Source organism: Pezoporus occidentalis, unplaced genomic scaffold, assembly GCF_034315485.1.
Source record: "Pezoporus occidentalis ecotype Australia unplaced genomic scaffold, CSIRO_AGI_Poc_V1 ctg37, whole genome shotgun sequence".
NCBI lineage: Eukaryota > Metazoa > Chordata > Aves > Psittaciformes > Psittacidae > Pezoporus > Pezoporus occidentalis.
The window spans coordinates 6,047,381-6,070,592 of NW_026915691.1; the positions used below are offsets into that span (position 1 = coordinate 6,047,381).

The 23,212-nt window shown below is 40.3% G+C and overlaps 1 protein-coding gene across 26 annotated transcripts in view; it reads right to left on the minus strand.

Annotated features, from left to right (window-relative positions):
- The window catches only part of FBRSL1 (fibrosin like 1), a 533,983-nt gene that overhangs the window by 176,506 nt on the left and 334,265 nt on the right, over positions 1-23,212 (minus strand). For 23 of the 26 annotated variants that reach the window (XM_062631525.1, XM_062631515.1, XM_062631536.1 and 20 more), the window contains one exon: positions 2,541-2,570. The exons of the other annotated variants lie outside the window; for them this stretch is intronic. In XM_062631525.1, the coding sequence (XP_062487509.1) occupies positions 2,541-2,570 (30 nt within the window). The remainder of the gene's footprint in view (positions 1-2,540; positions 2,571-23,212) is intronic. 26 annotated transcript variants of the gene reach the window in all.

Genomic DNA, 23,212 nt, shown 5'->3' on the forward strand with positions numbered 1-23,212 from the left:
CAAGAGTTCCAATAGCTCATATAGGAACGAACTAAATGAATAGTGGATAACTAGTCACATGGTATAGAGAGAGAAGTAGGAGGTAGAAAATTCCAGTTTTGCTTCACTGACTCAATTTGTACTTGCACATGAACTTCTTTTTTTGTCTGCTTTCCTCATAAGTTACACACAGACGACAGTGATCCACTGTTTATGACTAACAAAAAATGTTAGGCAAATCAGAAGTACATTAGTACTGCCCTGCCCTTCATTAGTGCCAGTGTGTAGGTGTACCTAGAGAAAGCTGCTTCTTGCTGAATATGCAGGAAAGCAGGATTGTTCCACAGTGAAATGAAGCCAACTCTACATGTCATTTGGGAAGTCTGATGCTCGGCTAGACCAGAGTTGAATAATCCATCCAGCTGTAATAGCCAGAGAGCATTATTAGATGATACATTTTGCCAACACATGGAAGTGGGAAAAAACACTCAGGTAATCCCTCGGGACATTGACACCAATACTTTTATAGCTTCTTGTTCCATCAGCCAGGTTAAGTTTTAGACAAATACTGAATGTCCTTCCAGGGGAAGTAGCCAGGTCGCCCTTGTGTTCCCCAACTGGAAGGCAATGTTGCATTTACATTATCCTCATGAAAGGTTTGAAGTCTCTTCACTTCAACCTTGGTGAGTTTACATGCATGTGCACATGTTTTTGCTGACAGGAAAAGCAACCCCACCTAATTCCAGAGACCTGTTAAACAGAACCAATGACATGTCTCATATCTCTACAGATCAGGAAAGAGAAGGATGATGATCTCGTGCTGCTCTCCTTATGGAGAAAATAAATGTTATTATTAAGGTGGAGTCACCTTAAGGAGAAGGTAGCTGGGAAATATGTGAGCCTAGAAGGTCAAATTACAGTTATAGATATGTAAAGAAATGCCATATTAATGGTAAAGAACACTGTAATAGCCTTTCATTGCTGTAAAGGACAGTAAGTTACCAGCCAAACACAATGCAGCTTCCTCTGAAGGTAACCTCAGATCCCACATTCTGAAAGCTAATCAATGCTGTTCAGATTTCAATTTCTTCTCTACAAGGTGAAGTCAAACGTAATCTAACAAACGTCAGTCTCAGATGTAATGCCGCTAGCTGGGTCTACCAGTGTAATTTAGATAATCATTAATAGCATAGCTGTATAATAAAACTACATGTCACTTACAACTTCATCTGGGGTTTGACTGGCAGATCTTTAAACAGTTTTCTAAGTGATTGCTTTTACTTTCTTTGATTGGGCAGTCTAAGAAATGTTTTAACCCCATGGTATCTAAGCTTTTAGGGAATCATTTTTCACCCTCACCATCAGCTCTGCTGCTATGTAGCCTTGTGAGAAACAGAACTCAGGGAGCAGGGGTGGTTTCAGGGAGTGACTTTATACATAAATAAAATAAAATAAAACAAAATAAAATAAAAATAAAACAAAATAAAACGAAACAAAACATGCACAATATCTTTCACTCAACACACATGATTTAAGTGTTTCTCTTCAATCAAGCTTTCATCTCGGAACACAGCTTATGCCATACTCCAGGGATATTTGGTGTCTGATGGGATTTTAGAAGAAGCAGCTGAAAAAAACTTAATGCTTCCCAAACTGTAACAATGTTAAAAAAAAAATAAATAAAAAAAGACTTAACCAGAAGAAGCTTTTAGCGTAGTCTCTTGAACTCATGGTAACCTCCGATGCATGTATGGCTGCAGCCAAGTGCGCTGCCAAGGAGACAGGGCTATCTGAAGTCAGCCTTTACTTTTGTAATGCTGATCCAGTAGAAACCTCCGTGCCACAGCTTCTCATGAATGAATGCAAGAGACTGGACAGCCAAAATATGATAAAAGTTTGATGAAGATCTAACCTGAGACTGCCAAGTTTGATCTGCCAAAGAGAAGTCAGCAAGGGATACTCTTTGATGCTTAAAAGCACGGTGCATCTGTTGCTACATAGTGGGACTTCTCTGCCTTGCAAAGGTGAAACAAGGAATCCCTATAGAAAACCACACAACTACAGCCTTTCAATGACCAACCTCTGTATCCAACAGAAGGTCAGGGAAATCATTGCTCTGTGATAAACATGCATGCAACATGACAAAACACTCCTTGACAGTTACCATACTGCCTTTGAGGGCAGGTACCAGTTGTCCCATCTTCTAAGCTGATTACAAAATTGACATCTTCAAGGTTACTATAAATAAAATATGTGCTCCTGACAAGTTATGGGAGGAGACTTCCTCTGAAACAGCACTAAACATTATGAGCTGGGTCTCACCAATTACTCACATACTAATCCAGAAGGACTATTACGTTAATGGGAGTTCCCCTCCTGTAAACAGAAGCTAGTGAAGATCACACACTGCCAGATCCAATCTTTTTTCATTCAATCATAGGTGTTTTAAATTTGACATGAAGACTGGAGGAAAAATATTATTTTCAAATTCATCCTTATTTTGACTATGAGGGATTTTCCAAGCTAAGTAAAGCACATGAAAGAAGAAAATTCAGTCTTACCTTATCGTCAATATCACTCTCGCTGTCACACTGTGGATTAGAGAGAGAAAAAAACATTTTGATAAACACCTTTATGTATAGGGATCTGTTGCATCATCCTCTTAAAGTCTTTAGCATAGCTGTTTATGATGTTCTCAGTTCAATAAAACACACTTTTGATGTCTGCAGTAATGCCTTCTAGATTGCTAGCATAAACCAGACAAAGCCAGATTCTCCCTTCTTATACAGAAATATGGAATAGTCTTACTTGGATGGGGAAAGTGAACTTTAAACAAAAAAGACTATCACTGATGCATTATAGTAACGACTGTAATGAATACCACAACAAAAAGCATGCCTTTTTATCATCTCAAATTGTGGAATATATAGTAACAGTTTTGCATTGCTTCACCTTGATAAGCACTTTGTCATCTAACAAGGAAACTGTGAAACTGGCAATCAATTTCTAATTTAATGAGTGGTACCAAGAATAGTAATTAAAATACATCATAAATTCTGATACATTTTTTAGTTTGAATGAGATCACGATCCCAGGAGGAAGTGTTTACTTAAAGAGTTTTGGAGTGTAATCTCTTGCAGCCTCTGAAAATGAAATGCTCGATTTTCACAGCACAAATGATAACTTGAGCCTCAAACATATCAGGACATGCATATCTTGTTGGCTAGAGCTGAGAAAGATTCATAATGGGCAACAGAAATAAATCTCTTGGTGTCTCTTACACTGACAGAGAGTAGCCAGTGTATTTTGTAGCTTTTGTGCCCAATGGGAATTTTCTCCTTCAGCCACCCACTGATAGGGATGGATGGTCCATGGCTTTCTGTAACTGGCAGCACCCTATTAAGTCCCTTGTTTCAACAAGAGGGGACTTTGCAAGACAATAATGACAAGCTACAGATGTGGAAATGGTCCACAAGGGTGCACATGCTTTGGTTTCATGAATGTAAAAGAAGGAATAGTTTGCTCATTTTGTACAGATCCTGCTCCTCAGAGCAGGAAGGGGAAATGTTCCTGTCACATCCTTTTATCCTAAATTATGAAGCAGAAATTTCAGCTGTTCCATTCTCAGTTTTCTGTAGATTTTTGAGAGATTATTTAATCTCCTCTTCTATTTGGTACAGGAAATGATTGACCCCAAGCACCTGAACAACCTTTTAAATTCCCTGAAACACACAAAGCATGTGAAGAACCATGATACAGTGAAGGGGGTCCCCCATGGTGATTCTGCAGTGAGGCTGCTCAGCTTCCCAACTAACTCCTTATTTCCATTTAACTGCAGGGAAAATGCTTGGTTTAAGGCACCTGGTCTTCTATAGTCTTGACTAAGCAGACCTCTTTTTCTTTCAAAATTAAACCATTTTACACTGCCCCACCTGGTCCACAGCATGTTTCTGCACAAAGAAATCCAACCATTTATATCCGCACACAGATCTAATCGTATTTGTAACCATTTGGGAAAAAAGAAGCAGAACTGGAAGAAATGACAGGAAGGCAGGACACTACTCTGCAGGGGCTGTGGAGCCCTCAAATTAGACATTCAGATCAAAAGTAATATCAGTCCTGACAAATCACCACCAGCAGCCTCTTGCTCACTCTCCCAACCCCATGCCACGTAACCACCAACAATCAGAAGCCACTGCTCTGAGCCTGGAATGGGACTAAATGAACATCACCACTGAGACACGCTGAAGCAGGTTTGGTGGGCAAAGGCTGCTCCAGTACCTGCTGCATTTGTGCTGGCTCAAGACAGCGCTAATTTATGCTGAGGAAGCAACACATTCATCAAAACCGAGGTGGGGGGCGGCAGAAGATGCAGGCACAGCAATACACTTGTTATTATTTACAGGCTCCAAGAAACGCTGTCTGGCTCAAGGGAAACCTTTCACCTCCACCCAAGGGGCTCAAATCAAGTCAGAGTGCTGCAGGGAGTGCGCATCCCCTCAAATTACCAGCATAATTGAGTGGGTCATGAAGACCACGTTATTTTACCCTTTAAACTCGTCTATGCTAAAGTATCCTAAGTCACCATTTTAATCATGGTGCTCACTCAAGCTGCACACTCCTATTTTAGAGGCAGAATATTTGGATAATGTGATTCAACCTGCACAGTTCAGACTAAAGCGTGTTACAGGGGAATTACACCTATCACGAAACAGCATAAAACTTAGAGTTAGTATACTCAGACCTGTGTTGCCTAAAATAGTACGCTTAGGCAATACAAGCTTTAATGCTTACAGGGCCTTAAAGAATGATACACTGAGGTAATAAAAAACCCAAATAAATTAAATTCAGAAATATATTGACTAGAAAACATTTAAAATTATCATTAAAACTCAGACACTTTTGCCTATGAGCCCTGATTTAATAAAACCACAGTACTGTAACCCTTAATCAGTTTGAGATTAAAAATATTTGAGAGCAAATGTAAACAATTTTGGGGACCTTTATTATTCAAATAAAATGCAGCATTTCAGTCTTGCTCTCTGGTTTTGTAACAATACTTGTCTTCCTATTAAATAAAAAGAGCACAGGCTTTTTCTTGCTGAAACTAGATTTGACCTCAAAAATTAATATAATGAGTATAAAACCCAACTACAGATGGGTTACATTACTAAAAGGTGCAGAGTTGCTTTATTTAGATGCCTAATTTTGCTTTGTACCAATACGCAACTTTGTCTCATGTAGGTAAGTGGAAGATGCAAAAAGCCAGTGAACCATCAAATCCACATGCCAAATTTCAAAACAGGCATACGAATGAAGCAAACATCTGCTCTCTGAGGATGCATTTTTCCCCATGCAGGATCTGTAAATAGTCCGTAATTAATTGTTTTGAAAATGGAAAGAACAGCGAAGAACTTTGTTTCATTTTAGCTTACATCTTCCTTACTTTAATCATGACTGCATCAGTCTTGCAACTGAAGAAGCCAGTGGGGCTGTGGATGCAGATCCACATGTGAATGCAGCGCTGTGTGGACACGGAGCCTGCCGTGCAGCTGTGACTGCAACATGGGTGCTTTAAAACGTATTTCTGACAAGTTGCGTAATTTCTTGTTTGCTGTATGAAATAGCTGTCCTCTCACACCTCTCCAAGCTATGCAGTGCTTACGCACACAAAATGTCCTCATCAATCCCCACCACGTGGCTTTTCATCCACCAAAACACCACATCTTAACCCATGTGAACGAAGTCCCAGTCCAACCCAAAGGCAGTCTACATGATGAGAGATGCTGGGGAAGAATTAACACACCATTATTTATAACATTTGGAGTTCCACCTAACGTACAGCATCCTGGAAAACGGAGAGCTTGAGACTCATGGCTGCCAACCCATGCTCATCCCCCACCGCCTCCTGAGGAAAATACAGGCAGCTTTGGTGGAAAACCTCCCAGGCCTCATCATTCACTTAGGTTTTCTTCTTTTTGTTTTAAAGAAACAGGGTCCCACATTCACATCGAGAAACAGGAACTCACAGGCTGCTGAATACACGACAGTGTCAAAAAAAAACCCCAACCAACTACAGCAAAACTAAACCCTCCTGGACAGCCCTGTGAAAACGAGAACCGCTGCTGACCCCCTCCCAAAGGGAGGGCGTGTTAAACCCCACCATTCACGGTTCTGGTTCAGTTTCTGTGGTAACAGCCCTCGGTCTCTACACACCCGCTCTTCTCCAGCTTTCCTCGCCCCTGCAAAGCCCGGGGTCAACAAAGAGAGACCGAGGCTGGTGCTGCGTGGCTGGGATGTTTAAACGAATAATGAAGCCATAGGAGAAACTTCTGCTTTGACCCAGAGGGTTTTCTGTGTCTTAAAAGACAACTCATTTTGGTCTGGTGAGGAGGAGGCCGGTGGTGCTCCCGGGGAAGGCCACTGCCTCCCACACAGCTGTTGTGAAGGGACAAAAGCCCTTGTCAAAACAAAAAAGTTAAAGAAAACGTGGAGAATGGCAACTGTTGACAGCTACGGGGGCTCATTGAAAGACAAAAGCTTCAATTACCTGGATTTTTCTAAAGGCCTGTTAACACTCCTGGTCTATAAGCGAAACTGTAAACAGCCATTGTGCCGGGTTCATAAAGGCTCCTAAAAGGATTATTCACTGGGCTGTGCCAATTGCCTCTCAATTCCACAAGAATGTTTGCAAAGCCGACCCCTAATTGTGCTGCTTTCTGGAAACAATTTCTTGCAGTGACAGATTCCCGTCAGAAAAAAGCCTCCCGTGAGGAAAAGTTAAGCAGAAACAACACGTAATTCAGGTGGAATTGGCTCAGTGAGCTGTGCAAAGGCTTCCTCCTTCCTTCTGCCCCCCGCAGAGATGGGGGTGTTGAAGATGTCGGCCCTCCACACAGGATGACTTGGCACCAAAAAGCCTCTGCCCAATGGTGACCATGGGTCACCAGGACAGGGCAGAATCTGCCTACAGATGAAGGTTCGGGCTCCAGATGAAGCAGGGAGTGAAGCAGGAAGAGAAGCTGTTGCTTTTCTAATCTCCACCTGAGCAACTGCTGCAAGTCCTTCATTCCCCTCTTGCACCCAAAACACCTGAGAAAGAGTTCCTGTAAGTGTAAACCAAGCCCTGTGGCTTCTTTCTTCTTCTGATGGCTGAGATGGAAATTCACATTTCAAGACCCCCATCCATTACACCAGGCTCCTTGCAATGTGTATTAAAATCGTTTGTCCTGTGATTCTGAATGTTTTCTTGTGACTTTGAGAACCATGAAAACATCCTTTGACTCTTTTCTTACCCCCAATGTTTTAACTTCCAGATTTTCTTCACATTGTAAAAGCACCACATTGGTTAACATGAAATCAGATACTTGCATCGACTGCCTCATGCCAGGAATGAGAGCTCCAAGAAGCATAAATAAAAACAACCCAAGACTTGCAAGACTGCAACACTGGCAACACTTGGGTGTTATGCCATCGGTGAGGTGCAGAGAAACACTCTTATCTGAAACAGAGCCACATCCTCCAAGCTGTTGAGATTGCACAGAAGTCACCTCAGCTTATTCACATCAATGTGGTATATCCTATTCCACCCAAACACACAGGTTTATGATGTAGGTTGTGCCTACACAGCCTCAAGGCTGCAGGGCCCTGTTGTGTCAGACTCTACACGGCACTGAAGTTACAGGTTCCTGCCCAGACAGCTGACAGAAAGGCTTGTTTTTCCTTGGCACACACATACCTACAGATATTATTTATATTATGATTAAGCAGAGGGCGATAGGCATCTAAGCTAAGCCGTGTGAAAAAACAGATCCTTGCCCAAAGGGACATGTAATCTAACCAGTCTACCTGCAACTAAAATTGTCTGGGGAAGTGTAAGGCTGAGAGGAGAGGAGGTAAAAATGTTAACTATACAGTCCATAATATTACAGTGCACTCTGGCAGGGTAGAATATATATGTAAAACGTTGCACAGAACATGTGAACAATGTAGATACCTATGGAGTCGGCACACCCACGCACACAGTCCCAGAGGACGGCCATGTTACCGCTATCTTATTATTTCCAACCATATTTAGTTACTGAATTTTCCTTTAATAGCAAGGCTCAGGGAAGCATTAGGCTTAAATCCCGGTCTGTTAATGTTTCTTTTAAAGGAAGAAGTAAAGTCAAGCCTATTTATAAGAGCCCTCCCCCTCTCCCTGTACTCTGAGCCAACTTCCCAGGAGCAGCTCGCAGCATCAGCAGCGCGTATGGATGCGCGCTTGTGTGTGCAAGGGGAAGGTGTTGTTTCCTATTAAGTCTGGCATTGGATTCGTGTCTGCAGGGGCTTGCTTAAGATGATAGGAAGAGAGAGTTTTATCATGAGCCAGACTGACAGAAAAGCCTGCTAATGGGACTTGAGGCATACACAGGAAAGAAAGTGCCAAAACATTAAGCTACCGCCAAGTGTCAGAGGGCCACTGATTTATTGCAGCAATTTTGCCACTGTGTCCTTTATAAGGTCCCACAAGTCCTTCCTCCTGGCAAGAAGCTGTGAGCTGCTGTAGCTCCGGGAGAAGTTTAGATCCAGAGCACAGAAAGTGTCCAAGCGAAAGGCGGGGGCCGGGGGGAGGATGGAAATCGAATGTTGACTTGAACTTGCCCCAGGCAGCAGAGTCCTCTTAGCTCCACTGCCTCCCTGACAGTTTGATGAAATGAGTCAGGGCCTCCCTATGGCTAGACCAGCTCAGGCTTCCAAGTGCCGGGGTAGAGCTGTAAGAAACAGATTGAGCCTCAGGGCAGCAATTTTTTTTTTCCCTTCCCTTTCTCTCCTCAGCATTTGGCTGGGGGAAGGGGGAGGTTATGAGCACTACAGATGTATAGGCTGAGCCTTTGTCTGCGCAGGGGGAGGGTGAAGGGGAAAGAGAAGAACAGCAAGAGAGTATTAGCTATGGCAGCCGAGAATAGCCCTGAGCACTATAACTAATTTTGAGGGGCAGTGATGCATTGTACGGGCTATGTGCTGTTTGGTCTGAGGGGGCCCCTGTTGTGAAGCAGCAATCAAGAGGACATTTTGTTAAGTGACCAACAGCTGTCATCTGCAAGCCCAGAGTAGGGAAGGAGGGAGCAAGGGGAAGGGAAGAGGGAAAAAAGGAAAAGGGGGAAAAAAAGAGCATTTGTCCCTTGGAGGCAGAGCACATTAATCCACCAATCTGCCACAGTTTTAACTCTAAAAAGGCTTGGTGCCTGCGAAGAGACAAACTCCACTCCATCAGCCACCAGGAGAGATAGGTACCTCTCTCCCTGCTTCAGCCTGCCAGACACAGGGAGCTTCCCTACCTCTGCAGGTCGAGGAACCAATGCTAAAAATACTGTTTAAGTCTCTTTTCATTCCATAAAATTGAGTTGATCTGCTGCAGCTTAGGGTCAATCCCTCAAGGACTGTTTTCCCCCCCCCCTTCCCTTTTCCTTAGCACTCATAAATTAATCAGGAAGACCCTGACTAAGTCATTTCATGCTGTACAACATAAAAGAAAGTCCCCTGATGATCCATGCAAGGATCTATTAAAGCGGGAGGAGGGAGGGAGGAAGGGTTAGGGAAGAGGGAGAAAAGGAAGGGGGGGGGAATCTCAACCTTTTTGATATTTTAGGATAAAAGCTGGAGGACTTTGTTACAAATTCTAGCCAACATCAAAACACCTTAAATAATTCAAAGAACATGTTAAAGGGAAGAAACTGTATGTTGCTCTGATGTTCAGTTGATGCAACGCAGAATATTACCCAAAACAGCACAGCCTGTTAAGGGAGACAGCAGCCTTGAGCATTTCAGTTCTTTAGAAAAATGTCAGAACCTGTAAAAATCATAATTTCCAGCAACTTTTTTTTTTCCCCTTTTTTTTTTCTTTGCATGATATAAACTCAGCGAGACTGAAATGTAGGTTTCTGACAAACTGTTAACAAGACAACTTTAGAAATCTGTCTGGAGCTCTCAGGGAGATGGGCTGCCATTTCACTGCTTCGAAGAAGTTCATGACATGACAAGCAAAAATCAGGGAACAGAGACCTAAAAACCACGGTGTAATTTTCATTTGCTTCTGTCGTGAAAGAATTCAAGCAGAAATATTAAAAGGCTGCGCAACTAAAAAAGCCAGCAACTGGAAAATCATTGCTGTGGTTTGACAAGCACATCCTTAAAGCTGAAAATGGTTTCTTTATTATTACACCTATATACAGGAAAGCACTCTTGGAAAGGAAAAGCGATAATCACAAATTATTCCTTGAGATCTACAAAGTAGAATCTACAGCTGCCTACTTTAAAAAAATGACCTAGTTCACAGGGAGTGACCAACCCATCTTGAAAAAGCTGTTAAAAGCCACCAGATCCCTGCCCTTCCCCCCTGTAGGAAAGGTAGGAAATATCTTTCCATAATGCAATGTTTCACTGGAGCCTACACAGATGAATATCGCTACACAAGCATTTAATAAAGACACGTTCATTAAAAATAGAAATGTCAGCATCCAGGGCCATCTACACAGCAATGTTTGTACCACATTCAAGAGAGGCTTTCTGCCTGGTTTACCATATGATACCTCCTACTTTCAGCCTTAATATACCAGTATAGTGTTTTTCCATAATTTTTGGATGATTTAATGATGCCTTTTCCAGGATCAATCTATTCTGCTCTATGGTTAGAAAAAAAGTAGACTGATTGATTGATTGATCTCCATATAATATATCTCTTCCAATATATAATCTCTCCCTCCCTCTATCTGGACTCATTCTAAGTATGTAATGGTAGGTTGATACAGCTGCCTTGAAGTCAATTTACTGATTGTGATTGACTCATTGTATCCACGGTTGCAGAATCTTGGTACCCTTGGGATGAATGCTTTGAGAAACCCAAAGACAGCCATTTCATACTTACAATCTTATGCTTAATTTCAGCCCACATTTGCCAAGAAAGAGGGAGATCAGACAAAGCGGGAGGTCACTTTCACTTGTAACACCAAGGGGTAATGTGAATTACAGGCCAAATTTAGCTCAGCATTTGCAAGGACCACACAAACAATGAACTGAGGCTTTTTCACCTCTTCCCCATTTCAGCTGATTTCCACACAGCCCTGGTGGTGCAATCCTACAGCCGTGCTTAGGTAATTGAAAGGAGAATGCACACGAAGTTGAATGTCTGACATTGCATTTCACCAATTTACGAAATGGAGGAGACTCTGACAAGAAAAGAGATGCTGTTTGCTTCTCCTGTGAAGTGCTCACAGGTTCTTTTCATTCTCCCCTCGCTTGGGCATTGTGTCACCTGTCACTCATTTTCTTTTCATTAGACAGACACTCTTGGAGACATTTACAGCTTCAATGCTGTATGCGGGTTCTCACGAAGGAACCAAAGAAACATCCATTACTTTCTTGTTGTACAGTTTTAAGCTATGACCAACATAATTTGCTTGCAAGAGACATCTTGTCTTGCTGCCTGCCCTTTATCATGAGCCTCCTGGCTTTTAGCTATCTGGACCCCTTTGTCCAGGTGCTTTGGTCCGTCATGCTCTCCAGGGAGGAGCAGAAACCAGGAGAGGATTCGCAGTGACTCCCTGCACAGAGCAACTCCGATTTTGTTTAATGCAAGGATGCTTAGACAGGCCATCCAACAGAAAAAAAAGTGGCTTCAAGCCATTATTTACAATGATGAGAGGCTGCTGCAGTTTGGAGGGAGGGTTATAAGCTTTCTTTAAAATTAAGAGGAGTTTAGGACTTCATATGCATATAGCCAAAAGCCACTTTAACCATAATGGTCTGTCTAGTTATTCTCCACTTACTATAAACATCAGTTTTCTTCTTCAATTTGGACTGCAAATCTAGTCCATTACTATGCCATGTTCATGTCACTAAGGAGTGGCCAAAAAGTACTCGTCCACTATGAAACAATAAGATTTGTTAAAGTAGACTTGCTTTAATGGAAAGCATTTAGTTATTCTCAGCTCTATGACTCCACTCTGTTTGGAAGTTTCATTTACATATTTATTTAGTGGAGCACATGCATGGCTGTCTTCCCTCAGTGCAGAAACATTATTAGCTGCAGGAAGCTGTTAGAGGGGATTTCAGCATGGAACTCAGGAGGAAAGGCACTTCTTAATACTTTAGCATCCTGCTTAGTAACAGTCACCCTCCAGAGTGAGAGTGATGGATTTCTGGTTATGAAACTAGCTGGGGTTTGTTAGAGCTGATTCACATGAATGTTTATTTTATTTCATTTATGAATTTCAATCTTTTATATACATTTATATACATTTACACACGCTTTTTCTGACAACCGCTTTCTTCCTTACTTCTCCCTGCAAGTCTAAGTGGTGCAGTGACAAAATTACATACCGGACTATGCATGAAGACATCCACCAGATGACTCTGAAGTACCCCCCTAAGTGTATCACAGATTTTCCCATTCGAATGTGAGCTGGACACCCCAAGAATTCCTAACACAAACACTCAGAAGCAGGGATTATTTTCAGAATCAGAACTGGTATCTTTTAGGTATGAAGGCAAATACCTGTTGTCCTTGTAACCACTCGTTCTGGACCTGGCAGGATGAGTGTGCTCAATTAAATTTGAATTCAGGTGGAGTGACAGACTACCTTGAAACATAGCACTATGATGCTATATGTAATATTTTAACACACTATTCATTTAGGAGCTGTGGACTTGGAAAACAATCTAAAGCACTTACTGTGTTCTCAACATAAATGAATTCAGTAAAATGAAGTAGAGTTCATTCTTAACTTAATGAATCTAGGAAGTTATGTGTATCAGCTGCTTTGTTTTGTTGAATGCCTTTAGCCACTGAGAAGACAAGCCCCTGTTGCTGTCAGGGACAAGATTTACAATACTTACATATAATTAATACGACAAAATTATTTAATTCCACTGCTATTTAACTCATATCAAGGTTATGTTGTTGCAGCTAAAAAATATAAAGCTTATAATGGCTCCCATTAATGTCTGCATTATTGAACATTAAAATTCAAAGCTGGTAAAAGATTTAGCACAAGAATTGAGCCATCTATGGAAGACCTATTCCTCCAAGGAAACCCTCAGAGCATGTGCTTGCAGATTTCAACCACTCCTTTTAACATAAACCTTGAGGGATGGATGCCCCACTTGCCACAGGCAAGCTACCCTGCAACAAAGAAATTCACCAAGATAGAAGGAAAAGATTTTAAATATGAAAAGTAAAACCACACCTACCCCACAAAAAAGATCTCCAGCAGCAGTCATTAATACAATGCAAATTAAATCTTTTTCTTTTTCCTTTCATTCCATTTAGATCTTAAAAATATTAAAAGTAGGTAAGTTTCGGAAGTGAAGGACAAGCATTGCCCAGGGCATACGTTTGGGCGTCTTCAATATAATCTAAGGAATATAGCAGAGGCTGCAAGCTAAACGGATAAGAAAATAACGTAGTTGGTTATTCACTCTTACAGAATTATGTCTTGACAAAGCTAAACATAAAAGCTTCAAGGTCTATGCCATTACCTGGAAAATATTTCTTTGGACCACTAAATGACAAGCCTTTAAACATTAAGCAATTTTAAAAAATATATTTGCTCTTTGAGGTGAAATTGTAAGGACTCTCCACTCTCTCAGTCCTGCTCTAAGTACTACTGCTCCTCTCTTCTGACCCCCTGAGATACTCATTTGTTCTTGTCAGCTCCCAAAATGTCAATGATGGATGTAAATGTAATGATTTACAAGACGAAGCCTCCTACCTCACTGTTCTGCTTTCACATTGCAAAGGTAGTTTGACCTGCACTGACCTCAGAGATCAAGCCATGGGCTGGTAGTACATATTGAAAGATGGGAATGAAAGTATCTTCAGCTAAACTATCCTGAAGCTTTCTGAACAGGCTTGGGGACATTTATCCTTCCTGTTGTCACTACAGACTTCTTTAATTAGCATTTTTCTGCCAGGACTGAAGTGGAAATGCTCAGTTGTATGGATAGACGTCATTTATGAATAGAAGCTCCAACACACTGAAGTCTTTCCTCGGTAGTGACAGCCCCCGCTATGGCTAATGCAGACCAGAGTGATTAGAGAATAAAAGAAAGAGGAAACATATCAACAGGAGGGGAAATAAGGAAGAAAAGAATACTGAAGAGCAAGAATGGAATAAACAGCTTACTGCCCTGTGGGCCAACAATGAGAGGGGACTACAAACATTGTTTGAGAATGAACTCTGTCACCTTTAATCAGAAACCATTATTACTAGCACAAAGATAAAACTGCTGATAATTAGATGGAACAAGCCACTACGTATTCATCATGGAGTGAATTATAGAAACTTTTCATTTTCCAATAGGTTATTATGAACAAAGGTGAACGTGAATTCTGTTTGAAAAACTGGAAAATGCCTTGACCACGGTGTTTCAGCCCCTCTCAGTCTGTGTGCACTGGCACTATGCAGTAGGCAGGTCTTCCTGCTCCAGAGGGACGTGCAGCACAGCCAGTACTTCCTTTGTCACTTGTGATTTTTGCTGCATCAGCTGTGATAAACCAACCAACTCACGTGCGGTTTGCAGCCACACGTAGCAATAAAATGCATAAACAGCAACTCATGATAATGCTATTATTAGTATGTGTCACTACTGCACATATAATAACAACAGGAGCTTTCATGGACTGCAGAGTAATTAGGCATCTTTAAATATGCTTTAAATCCTTTTCACACAGCTGGAGTGTGGGAAGGTTCTCCTCAGCATTTATGTGAAGTACTTACACAGATAACCGAAAGCTCAAGAACTTCTGGCCAGCTTTTAGCAGCACAGGTTGAGAATGACAGGGTCTCATGCTAATCAATGTGCATTAAAGAAATTCTTTTGCATTCACCCCTAGCACTTTTGTTTATGAAGCAGAAACTGCATTCAAACAAAGCACTTTGTTAGCTCAGCTGGGTAATGAAAAACTGACACAATTACAAAACCAAATCTTTGTTTTCAATTTTTAGTAAGCAGAGTTTTAAAAGAAGAAGCTGCTCTTGAAAGCATGATTGGTCTTTTTTCCTAAAAAAGGAAAGAGAGAAATCCTTCCTAGCAACTGCAATTATGATACTTTCATGTCAAATGAATTATATTACTGAAAATAAATCTTTCTAAGATGCACAAGAGGGTTATCTGGCTCCAGTCAGACTTATGCATTACTGGTTTTATATGTTGTACTCTACTTGATTAATATAGGTAATCAAATTATATTGCCTTCCACTGTGCTCTCAAATTCAAGGCTATAATGTTTTCAATGACAAAGTTCATAGAGTTGTATAAAAATGTACCTCATGCTGTACCAGCCCTTTATTGCTGTAGTAAAACACCATTTTCAATTTAGTAATAAGTGATATAAAACAGAGTGTCTTGATTGGCAGGGTCGTATTCATTATGCAGTGCCCTATGACACAGCACAGTTCAGAATGAAAATTTAAGGACAGAATCTACCACAACCTCAGATGCTGATACTTCAGGGAATGAGATTATTCCCTTTTCATGAATTGTCCAAAGGAAGGACAAGGAATCAGACACAAACACACACATATCTATGGATGGAAGGGACAAAGGAGCAGTAAGAGACTCATCATAGCTTGCTACTATTCCATACAGGCTTTCATGTTCTGGAGCCAATCCTATGCTAATGAAAAAAGGAAATAACAGAAAAAGAGGACGCACTACACTCTGATTAGCAGCAAATACTGGAGAGCTCTCTCTGGCTCTGCCCCTGGCCTGACTTGTGACCAGAAGAAAGATTTCAGGGCTTTGCGATTCTGAGTATTTAACTTGAGGTGCCTTAATGGGAGTTGTGTTATCAATTGCTCTTCACTTTACGAACATCAGGATTCTCTAAAGGCCTGCAAATTAGACTGTCAAAACTGGTAAAATCTGAAGTTTGCAGCTACCTCTGAATATGTAAATCTTAACCCTTCCCTTTGTTCTTTTCCCTTCTGTATATCAGGAATAATATTTGCCATATCTGTAAGCCATCAAATGAACCAGTCTGAGTTCTATAGAGGCAGAGTGTTCTGGTGAGCCTTGTCATCACTACAAACACTATCTAGAAAAGCAAGAATTATAAAGCCATTTTCTGTTGAGCAATTGGCAGAGATACTGTTAGCTGGTATCTTTTCTAAGCATGTATGTTGAGCAAATGATATGATCAGGAAAGACAACTCTTGGACTCAGGAATTAGCAATGTTATCTTAGTTTTGTTTCCTTGGCAACTTGACCTTTCATAATTTGCCCAAAGGCAAAATATGGGCAGCATATCCCTTTCAAATCATACCTCAATAATCTTGTGATTAAAAGCATCACCAGAATGTGGCCTTGCCGTAAGATGGAGAATTAACGACTCTCTACTAAATGATCCACTGATGTTGAATCTAATTTAAGTAGCCTTGCAAGAATATTTAACACTTAATGATAGGCTCTGTATTAGAGTAGGTTTAATCTAGGATGCAGCCACAGATGTCATGAGAAGGAATTAATCAGCATTGCTTCCACTAAAACAGAAATGCAAAATTGCTGAACAGAATGTATTAGAAACAGATTAAAGAACTGGGACTTAAACATAAAAGAAACAGAGCTGATGCCACCCTCAGAGAGCTAATTTGAAATACAGGAAAACTTAATTCGCCTTTAACTGAAGAATTGGGGTGTTTGAAGTTACTAAAGAGAAGCCTGCGTTATCAAGAAGGAAAGAAAGGCAGACAGTCTTTTCCCTCATCAATTAAAAATGAAAGCCCAACCCAAATATTAATGCCTGCCTCAAAATCCCAACAAAATGAAGTTATTGATGCTCTAGGGACTGTTGATGCATCCTACACAAAGCTCTAGACTCAAAGAAGTGCTGTGGAAGTTTCACTGATTTGGAAAACTCCTGCCCAATGCAGGTAAGTTACGTTTCAGAAATGCGAATCTGGGAAACAGGGAAATGTAGCCTAGGGTTATTCAACTGCTTGCAGTTGGGATTCACTCCATATAGAGAGAACTAGTCCATTCAAAAGTTTGTGTAAAGATCTACATTACAATTACTAATTGTTGCTTCAGACAATTTATCATCTCCCCTATTATTTGAGGACTTCATGCTGTCCACAGGGTTTACGCTGCCCATTAACAAAGACAGGTTAGAGTATAAAGCCAGAAGTGACCACAGTCCATCAGTTCAAAGCACCTACATAGCACAGGTCATTAAGTTTCAACCAGTTCTTGAGTTAAAGATATTGAGAGTGAATCCCCTGATCTTACAAATTATCAGAAGCACATGTCATGCATTAAATACTGCAATCTTCAAATTTGTGAGTTACAATTAATGATCCTGGTAATGATGAGGACAACCTAAGTTTAGCACACTTGTATTTCTGCTGAAAACATCTGGGAGTATGCTGAATATTCCAGTGGCCTGATTCAACTAGTGCACTCCTGATTTACTATCACTGCTATTCAGAAGGTTTTTGGCTGGATTGAGTGGACATTCCTTGAAAAATTACAGAACAATCTAGTTCTGCTCCTGATTCTCATTGATAGCCTAATAGAACATACAAATCACCTCAGTGCTTGTTCCCAAATTAATGAAAAACTTATACAAAGCTTTGATCTTGATGGAAGAATCCATCAAGACTTCCCATTTCTCTTCCTAATTACTTGCTTTGATGCTGACGGCTTGCAATCACTGCATAAGTTAATGTCCTGAGGTTGCCATAGCTACCATTAGTGAAGCAGAACAAGAGGCATTGCTCTGCACATGAGCCACCTTTGCTACATGTTTGCTTCTTTACCCTGGCCCTTCCTCCGCCAGTGATGGTACAAAGGTACTCCTCCACTGCACCAGGAGTTGATAAAATAGTTCCTATTAATTTTATTACAAATGTTACTGGTAAGGTTCATTTTTCCTTCCTCTCTGCTGCTGCTCAAACACTGGAGGTTTGAGCACTTCTAACCACAGTGAAGTGGTTAGAAGACAAGAGCGCAAGCAAGAACTGAGTTTACTTCCTAACTTGAACAACGGTTTGCTGTGTGATCGTGTGCCTCAAACTTCTTGACTCCTTAAGGATAGCAGTGATGTATCTTTCGTCACACAGTCCTGTTCTGAGAACATTCTGCTCAAGAAACTGATGAAGAAAATGTGTAACTATTCACCTTCCATAAAAAATCTGCTTGAAGTGAGTGCCTGCTATTTCTGCAACTTTCTGATTACCTAAACCCTTTCATTAAACCTCTACACTTCTCCTTTTTCAATAAGGACACTGAACAACTAATGATGCATAATATACCTCAACATTACTAGTAATTACTCATTGAAAATAAGAAATGAGAAATCACTTTTTTATTTGCTTATCTGATGACCTCTAAGGACAATGATGTGCATGGTAAATGCACAGTGTACTGTATTTCCTGCTTTACTGTATTGATCTGATTTAATGTAATGTCAAGAAATGCAGTACTAAGCCATTAAATACCCACAAAAAGTATATTTTGCTGTAAAGTGTATTTGTAACTTTGGTCCACACACGTTTTTGTACTTTCTGCAGTTAGTTCATAAAGGTTTTCAGCACAATCTGTTCTCAGAAGTTCTCCATGCTAAACAAGATGACAAACAAATGAAATATATGAGTGGGAACTATCATCCTAACATATTTCAAGTAACTAACCAAGGCTGACTGAAAAATTCCTACAGCAGCAACACAATCCTGCTTATTTTGGATATTAGGAAGATACATCACTTTAATATTCTATCCCTGACTTAGTTTTATGCATTCTTCTAAGTGTATGAACTCTAAATCTTTTTTGTTCTGAATGCAGTATTTTCCTCTGGGAGGTAGAGTACATGGTATGTATGGGAAGTTAACATGTAATTAGCATGGTAATGTCTAAGCAAATTACATCATGCTAGAGTTAACAGAGGTTCAGATCAGAAACAATCCCCTGAGCACAGCCAGCCTGAATTACAAGCTCCTATGATGCTCAGTAACCTGAAAGCCTACAGGATGGTGCAGCACCCACAAAACACCCTGCCAACTCAGATGCTCTGCTGCTCATTACCAAGCCATGGTACTGAGCACTGCTCCTGGAGGATCTGTCTGAAGTTTGGAAATCACTTGGGCACAGCTTTTGCAATGAGCTGTAGATGGTGGGAAATGATGAACTCGTATCCTGTATGACCAGGTTCTAAATATTCACCCACAGTGTGAGAGCAGGCCACTTTATTAGATGCTCTCTTGCTAATTTTCCTCACAATTAAATTTGCTTATTTTCCTCAAGGAGTGATTATTAAAAAAAAAAACCCTACTGTGGTTTTATTTTTAGCAGATCCTGTAACTAAGTCACGCCTGACAAGATGTGAATCAGACCCATTGCACTAGCAACAGGGCTGCATTTATACCAGACAGACCTAGCACAGCGCTAATGCGCTCACTGAATGACCCACTACGGGTATCCTAACAACTTTTTACTATTTTATTTAGGAACAAGTAACGAGGAGAGAGAGGGAGATTCCAAATTAATTAAATGGGCTTAGTGAAGAATACTAATAGTAATCAATTTTGGCACAAACACTACACATTTTTTTTCTTAGATTAAACCAATACTACATACTATTTCGCTACTCCAGAACCCACATAATGACAGAAAACAGCAAAGGGAATCAACAATCAGAATAAGCAGAAATCAGAGTGAAAGGATTACGGCAATCATCATTAATCCGTAGAAATAAGGATACTCATTTTTCAAATGATTAATGATAGTACCAAATGTTAAGGACAATGAAGAGAAGCAGTAGCAGTTATTTTGAGACAGTTGCCTTTTTCTGAAGAACACAAAGCTGAAGAGCTTGGATTCATCTCTCAAATACTATGGCTTATAATATGACAGGTTGTAATGCGCAGCACACGAGAGAGAATACATAAGCCAACATAAAACTCAGCATGATTAATATATGATTAGTTCCCCATTTGTACAATGCTTTGAAGATGTGAAGTGCTAATTAGAATTTCTGGATTAGGCTGGTTGATGCCCCAGTGCAATCCAGATCAGTAAATAAAAAACCACGCACAAGTTTAAACTAACTGCCCAAAGATTGAAAAACCCATGAGACACTAAGAAATGCTTTAAATTTCAAGTGGATAAACAAATGTATTAAAGAGAGAGAGAGGGAGAATTCAATGCCCCAGTGAAGACATTTACGACAGAAACATACAGCTGGTGATTATATGAAAAACACAGATTCACCTCCCTATACCATCACCAGAAATACTCCCGTTAGCTCATGAGATACAGAGATATCTCAGCACAGGAACTTGTAAACATTTGTGAACCAAAACTTTAAAATCTAATGACCTCAGTGGAACATAAACAAGTATCTTCCCAAGAGTTGTTCTGTAGTAATGAGAAGGAAAAAAATAACTTAGTTTGACAAGTGCAAAGGAGACAAGGATGTAGCCTCAGACTGGAGAGTGGAAAAGAGAGAAAAAGATCAAAATCCTCTCTAGCTTTCATCAGAAGTTTCAAAAGTGAACTTGAGGAGGGGGGGAAAGAATGAAACTTGCAGCACATGAACAATACGTGGCTCACAGCATCCAATTATTTTTAGTGAGCAGAATATGTAAAATCATTTACAGCAAAAAGGCCACCCCAATACATCACTTGTATGGGGCCAATATAGAGCTCAGACTCAAACCAGAAATGCCACCCAACAGAGAGATGTTGACTCTGCTACTGATCTGGCCTTTTCCTGCTTAATTAAAGCTCCTGAACACTCAAGCTGGAAAACCCCATTAAAGTGTCATTTTAGCGGTAGGTGATCAGACCTTTCAAGCTATACTAAGTAATTTTGCTAGCAGGAACCACGTGTAGTATTAATGCTCCCATAGGAAGATGGTTACTGCACAATCTCGTAACCAGCTAAGGATTCCCAGGCAAACTAGTACTTTCAGCTCCAGTCACGTCTGGATTGAGACTGATGTCGCAGGAGGCAGCTGTGCTCTGTGCCACCATTGGAGACGTGTGGCTCCAATTCTCTATAGGTACCAAATACCATTGGACAACCATATCTGTGGGAGGAGAGACTGCATGTAATGGTCCTTTACCCTTCAGTTTGGAATCAAATAAAGATGAAATGTACTAAAACAGTAGGTGCCAAACAAGGGAATACTTGGCACATGTATATTTACTTTTGATCTCCATTACGATGCAGAAATAGACGTGGAAGCCTACAGAACAAAAATTGGTTTTGTATTGTGGTATGTTTTAGGGAATAAGAAATGTGACTAAGGAAAGTCCCAGTAATACAAAAAACATGTAGACTTAAAGCCACTCCAGATGCAATGGAGTTGCACTTCAAGCTTAGCAAATCCTTTGTGAGCTGACTTCAAAACCAGCATTTGGGGGACAGGGAAAGAGGGGTCCGCTGGAGATGCCCAGTGGTTAGAAGGCATGTTGTCATGATGCGGAAACCACATTAAACCACTCATCCTCCAATGCCTGAATTACTGGAAGGAACTGAGACAGAAGAAAGCCAAAACAAAGCAAAGCTCCTAATTAGTGTTAAAATGAAACAAAGGCACTTTCTTATTAAGCAGGAGGCACATTTTTCTGTAGCGTGCTCTTGTAGAGGTCTAGGACTATCGCTCACATAATGTATGAACAGATGTAATCCCTAGGTATACACAAATCTTTTCCAAGTGTTTTTAAAGCTAGCCTTGGTAGCAACACATATTTTGCAGCAAATATTTAGAATAAAATATTTCATAAAGTACTTCAGCACTTCTTTGAGTGTTTAATTTATCTGACATAAAAGAACAAGAGTGTATAGCATTTTCCTGTAAGTGGATGTAAAATACGCATTGCATGGATCCCTATAATTAAAAAAACAGCAAATCATTGTCATTAATGCATAAGCAAGATCATAAATGAATACATTATTAAGTCCTACTGAATTAATGTTTAACTGCAATAGAGTTGAAATTGAATGAGGCAATTAATCAGAGTAAGAACTGGGAAAAAAAAAGCCACATCTGTCTCACTTTGAATACATTGAGCACAACGACCTTCAAAACGGTGCTGCCAATCAAACCACGCCGCCCACCGACTTGACAGGCTCGGTGCCACCACAGAGAGAAAGTGTAGTCAGTGTAACAGATACAAGCTTTCCATCTGAGTCACTTCATGGGTACATCTCGCCCCGAGGGAATAAAACACTATGTCTCAAGGGTCTTATTTCATAAAATCATGAATGTTCAGATGGTGAAGATCATGCTGGTTATAAATGTGAACTACATCTGCTCAAAGTCTCTAGAAAATGAAACTGGGGGAGTTGACATACATTAATGCTAATTTTTAAAGGCTTAATGCTCTTCAACATCTAAGGGAGGTGAAAAGAATTATGTTCAGAAGCTTTTGTTCCATGGGTTGTGCTTTGATCAACTAAAATACATTAAGTTAAATTTTTCCTCATCAGTCTTAAACTGTAGTGGAATTCTCTTTAACGGGTTAATTAAACTCCATCAGGTTCTTAACTGTTGAAAAGTCTTAGTTCAATTTATTTCAGAGTTTAAGGAGGAATAAAATGATAATACTGATGATGATAATGACCCTTATCCTAGCTAAAGCTTTTTGCACTTCCCATGTAGAACAGTATCTATTGTTCACGAGTCCTACCTTTGACAGATAGGCAGGTATATGTACTTTTCTTTGGTATAACAGATTATGAATATTAAACAATATTTTAAAAGAAAAAAAAATCCATTGGTATTTTTGTAGCAAGTTCTTAAGCAATAATTATCTTTGAATAAAGATTTTTTTCTCTCTTAATGCAAATGAACTGCAAATTTTCCAAACCATAATTGTTTTCCTACACTGACTTGATGGAGCAACTGGCATGTAGGTAATCAGCATACTCATTTCCCTTTCAGCAGCAATAAGGACTAGATTCAGGATTTTCCATTTAAAAAACCCAAAACCAAATGCTGAGATATTCATTGATAAAGCAGCTGATAATTAGGGGTTAGGAGAGTTTGCCAGCAAGCTGAATGGTGGTTAACCTGTTCCTACACTCCAGCTATCATATCGTGGATCACGCTAAAGCCACTGTGCTACTTTGTAATGCACAATAATTTGTCATCTGTGCACAATCCATCACTTTTTGCACCAAAAAAGCCAAGTGAGGTGATACAGTTCTTTACATAAACACTTGCACATTTGCGCACAGTGCACAGAA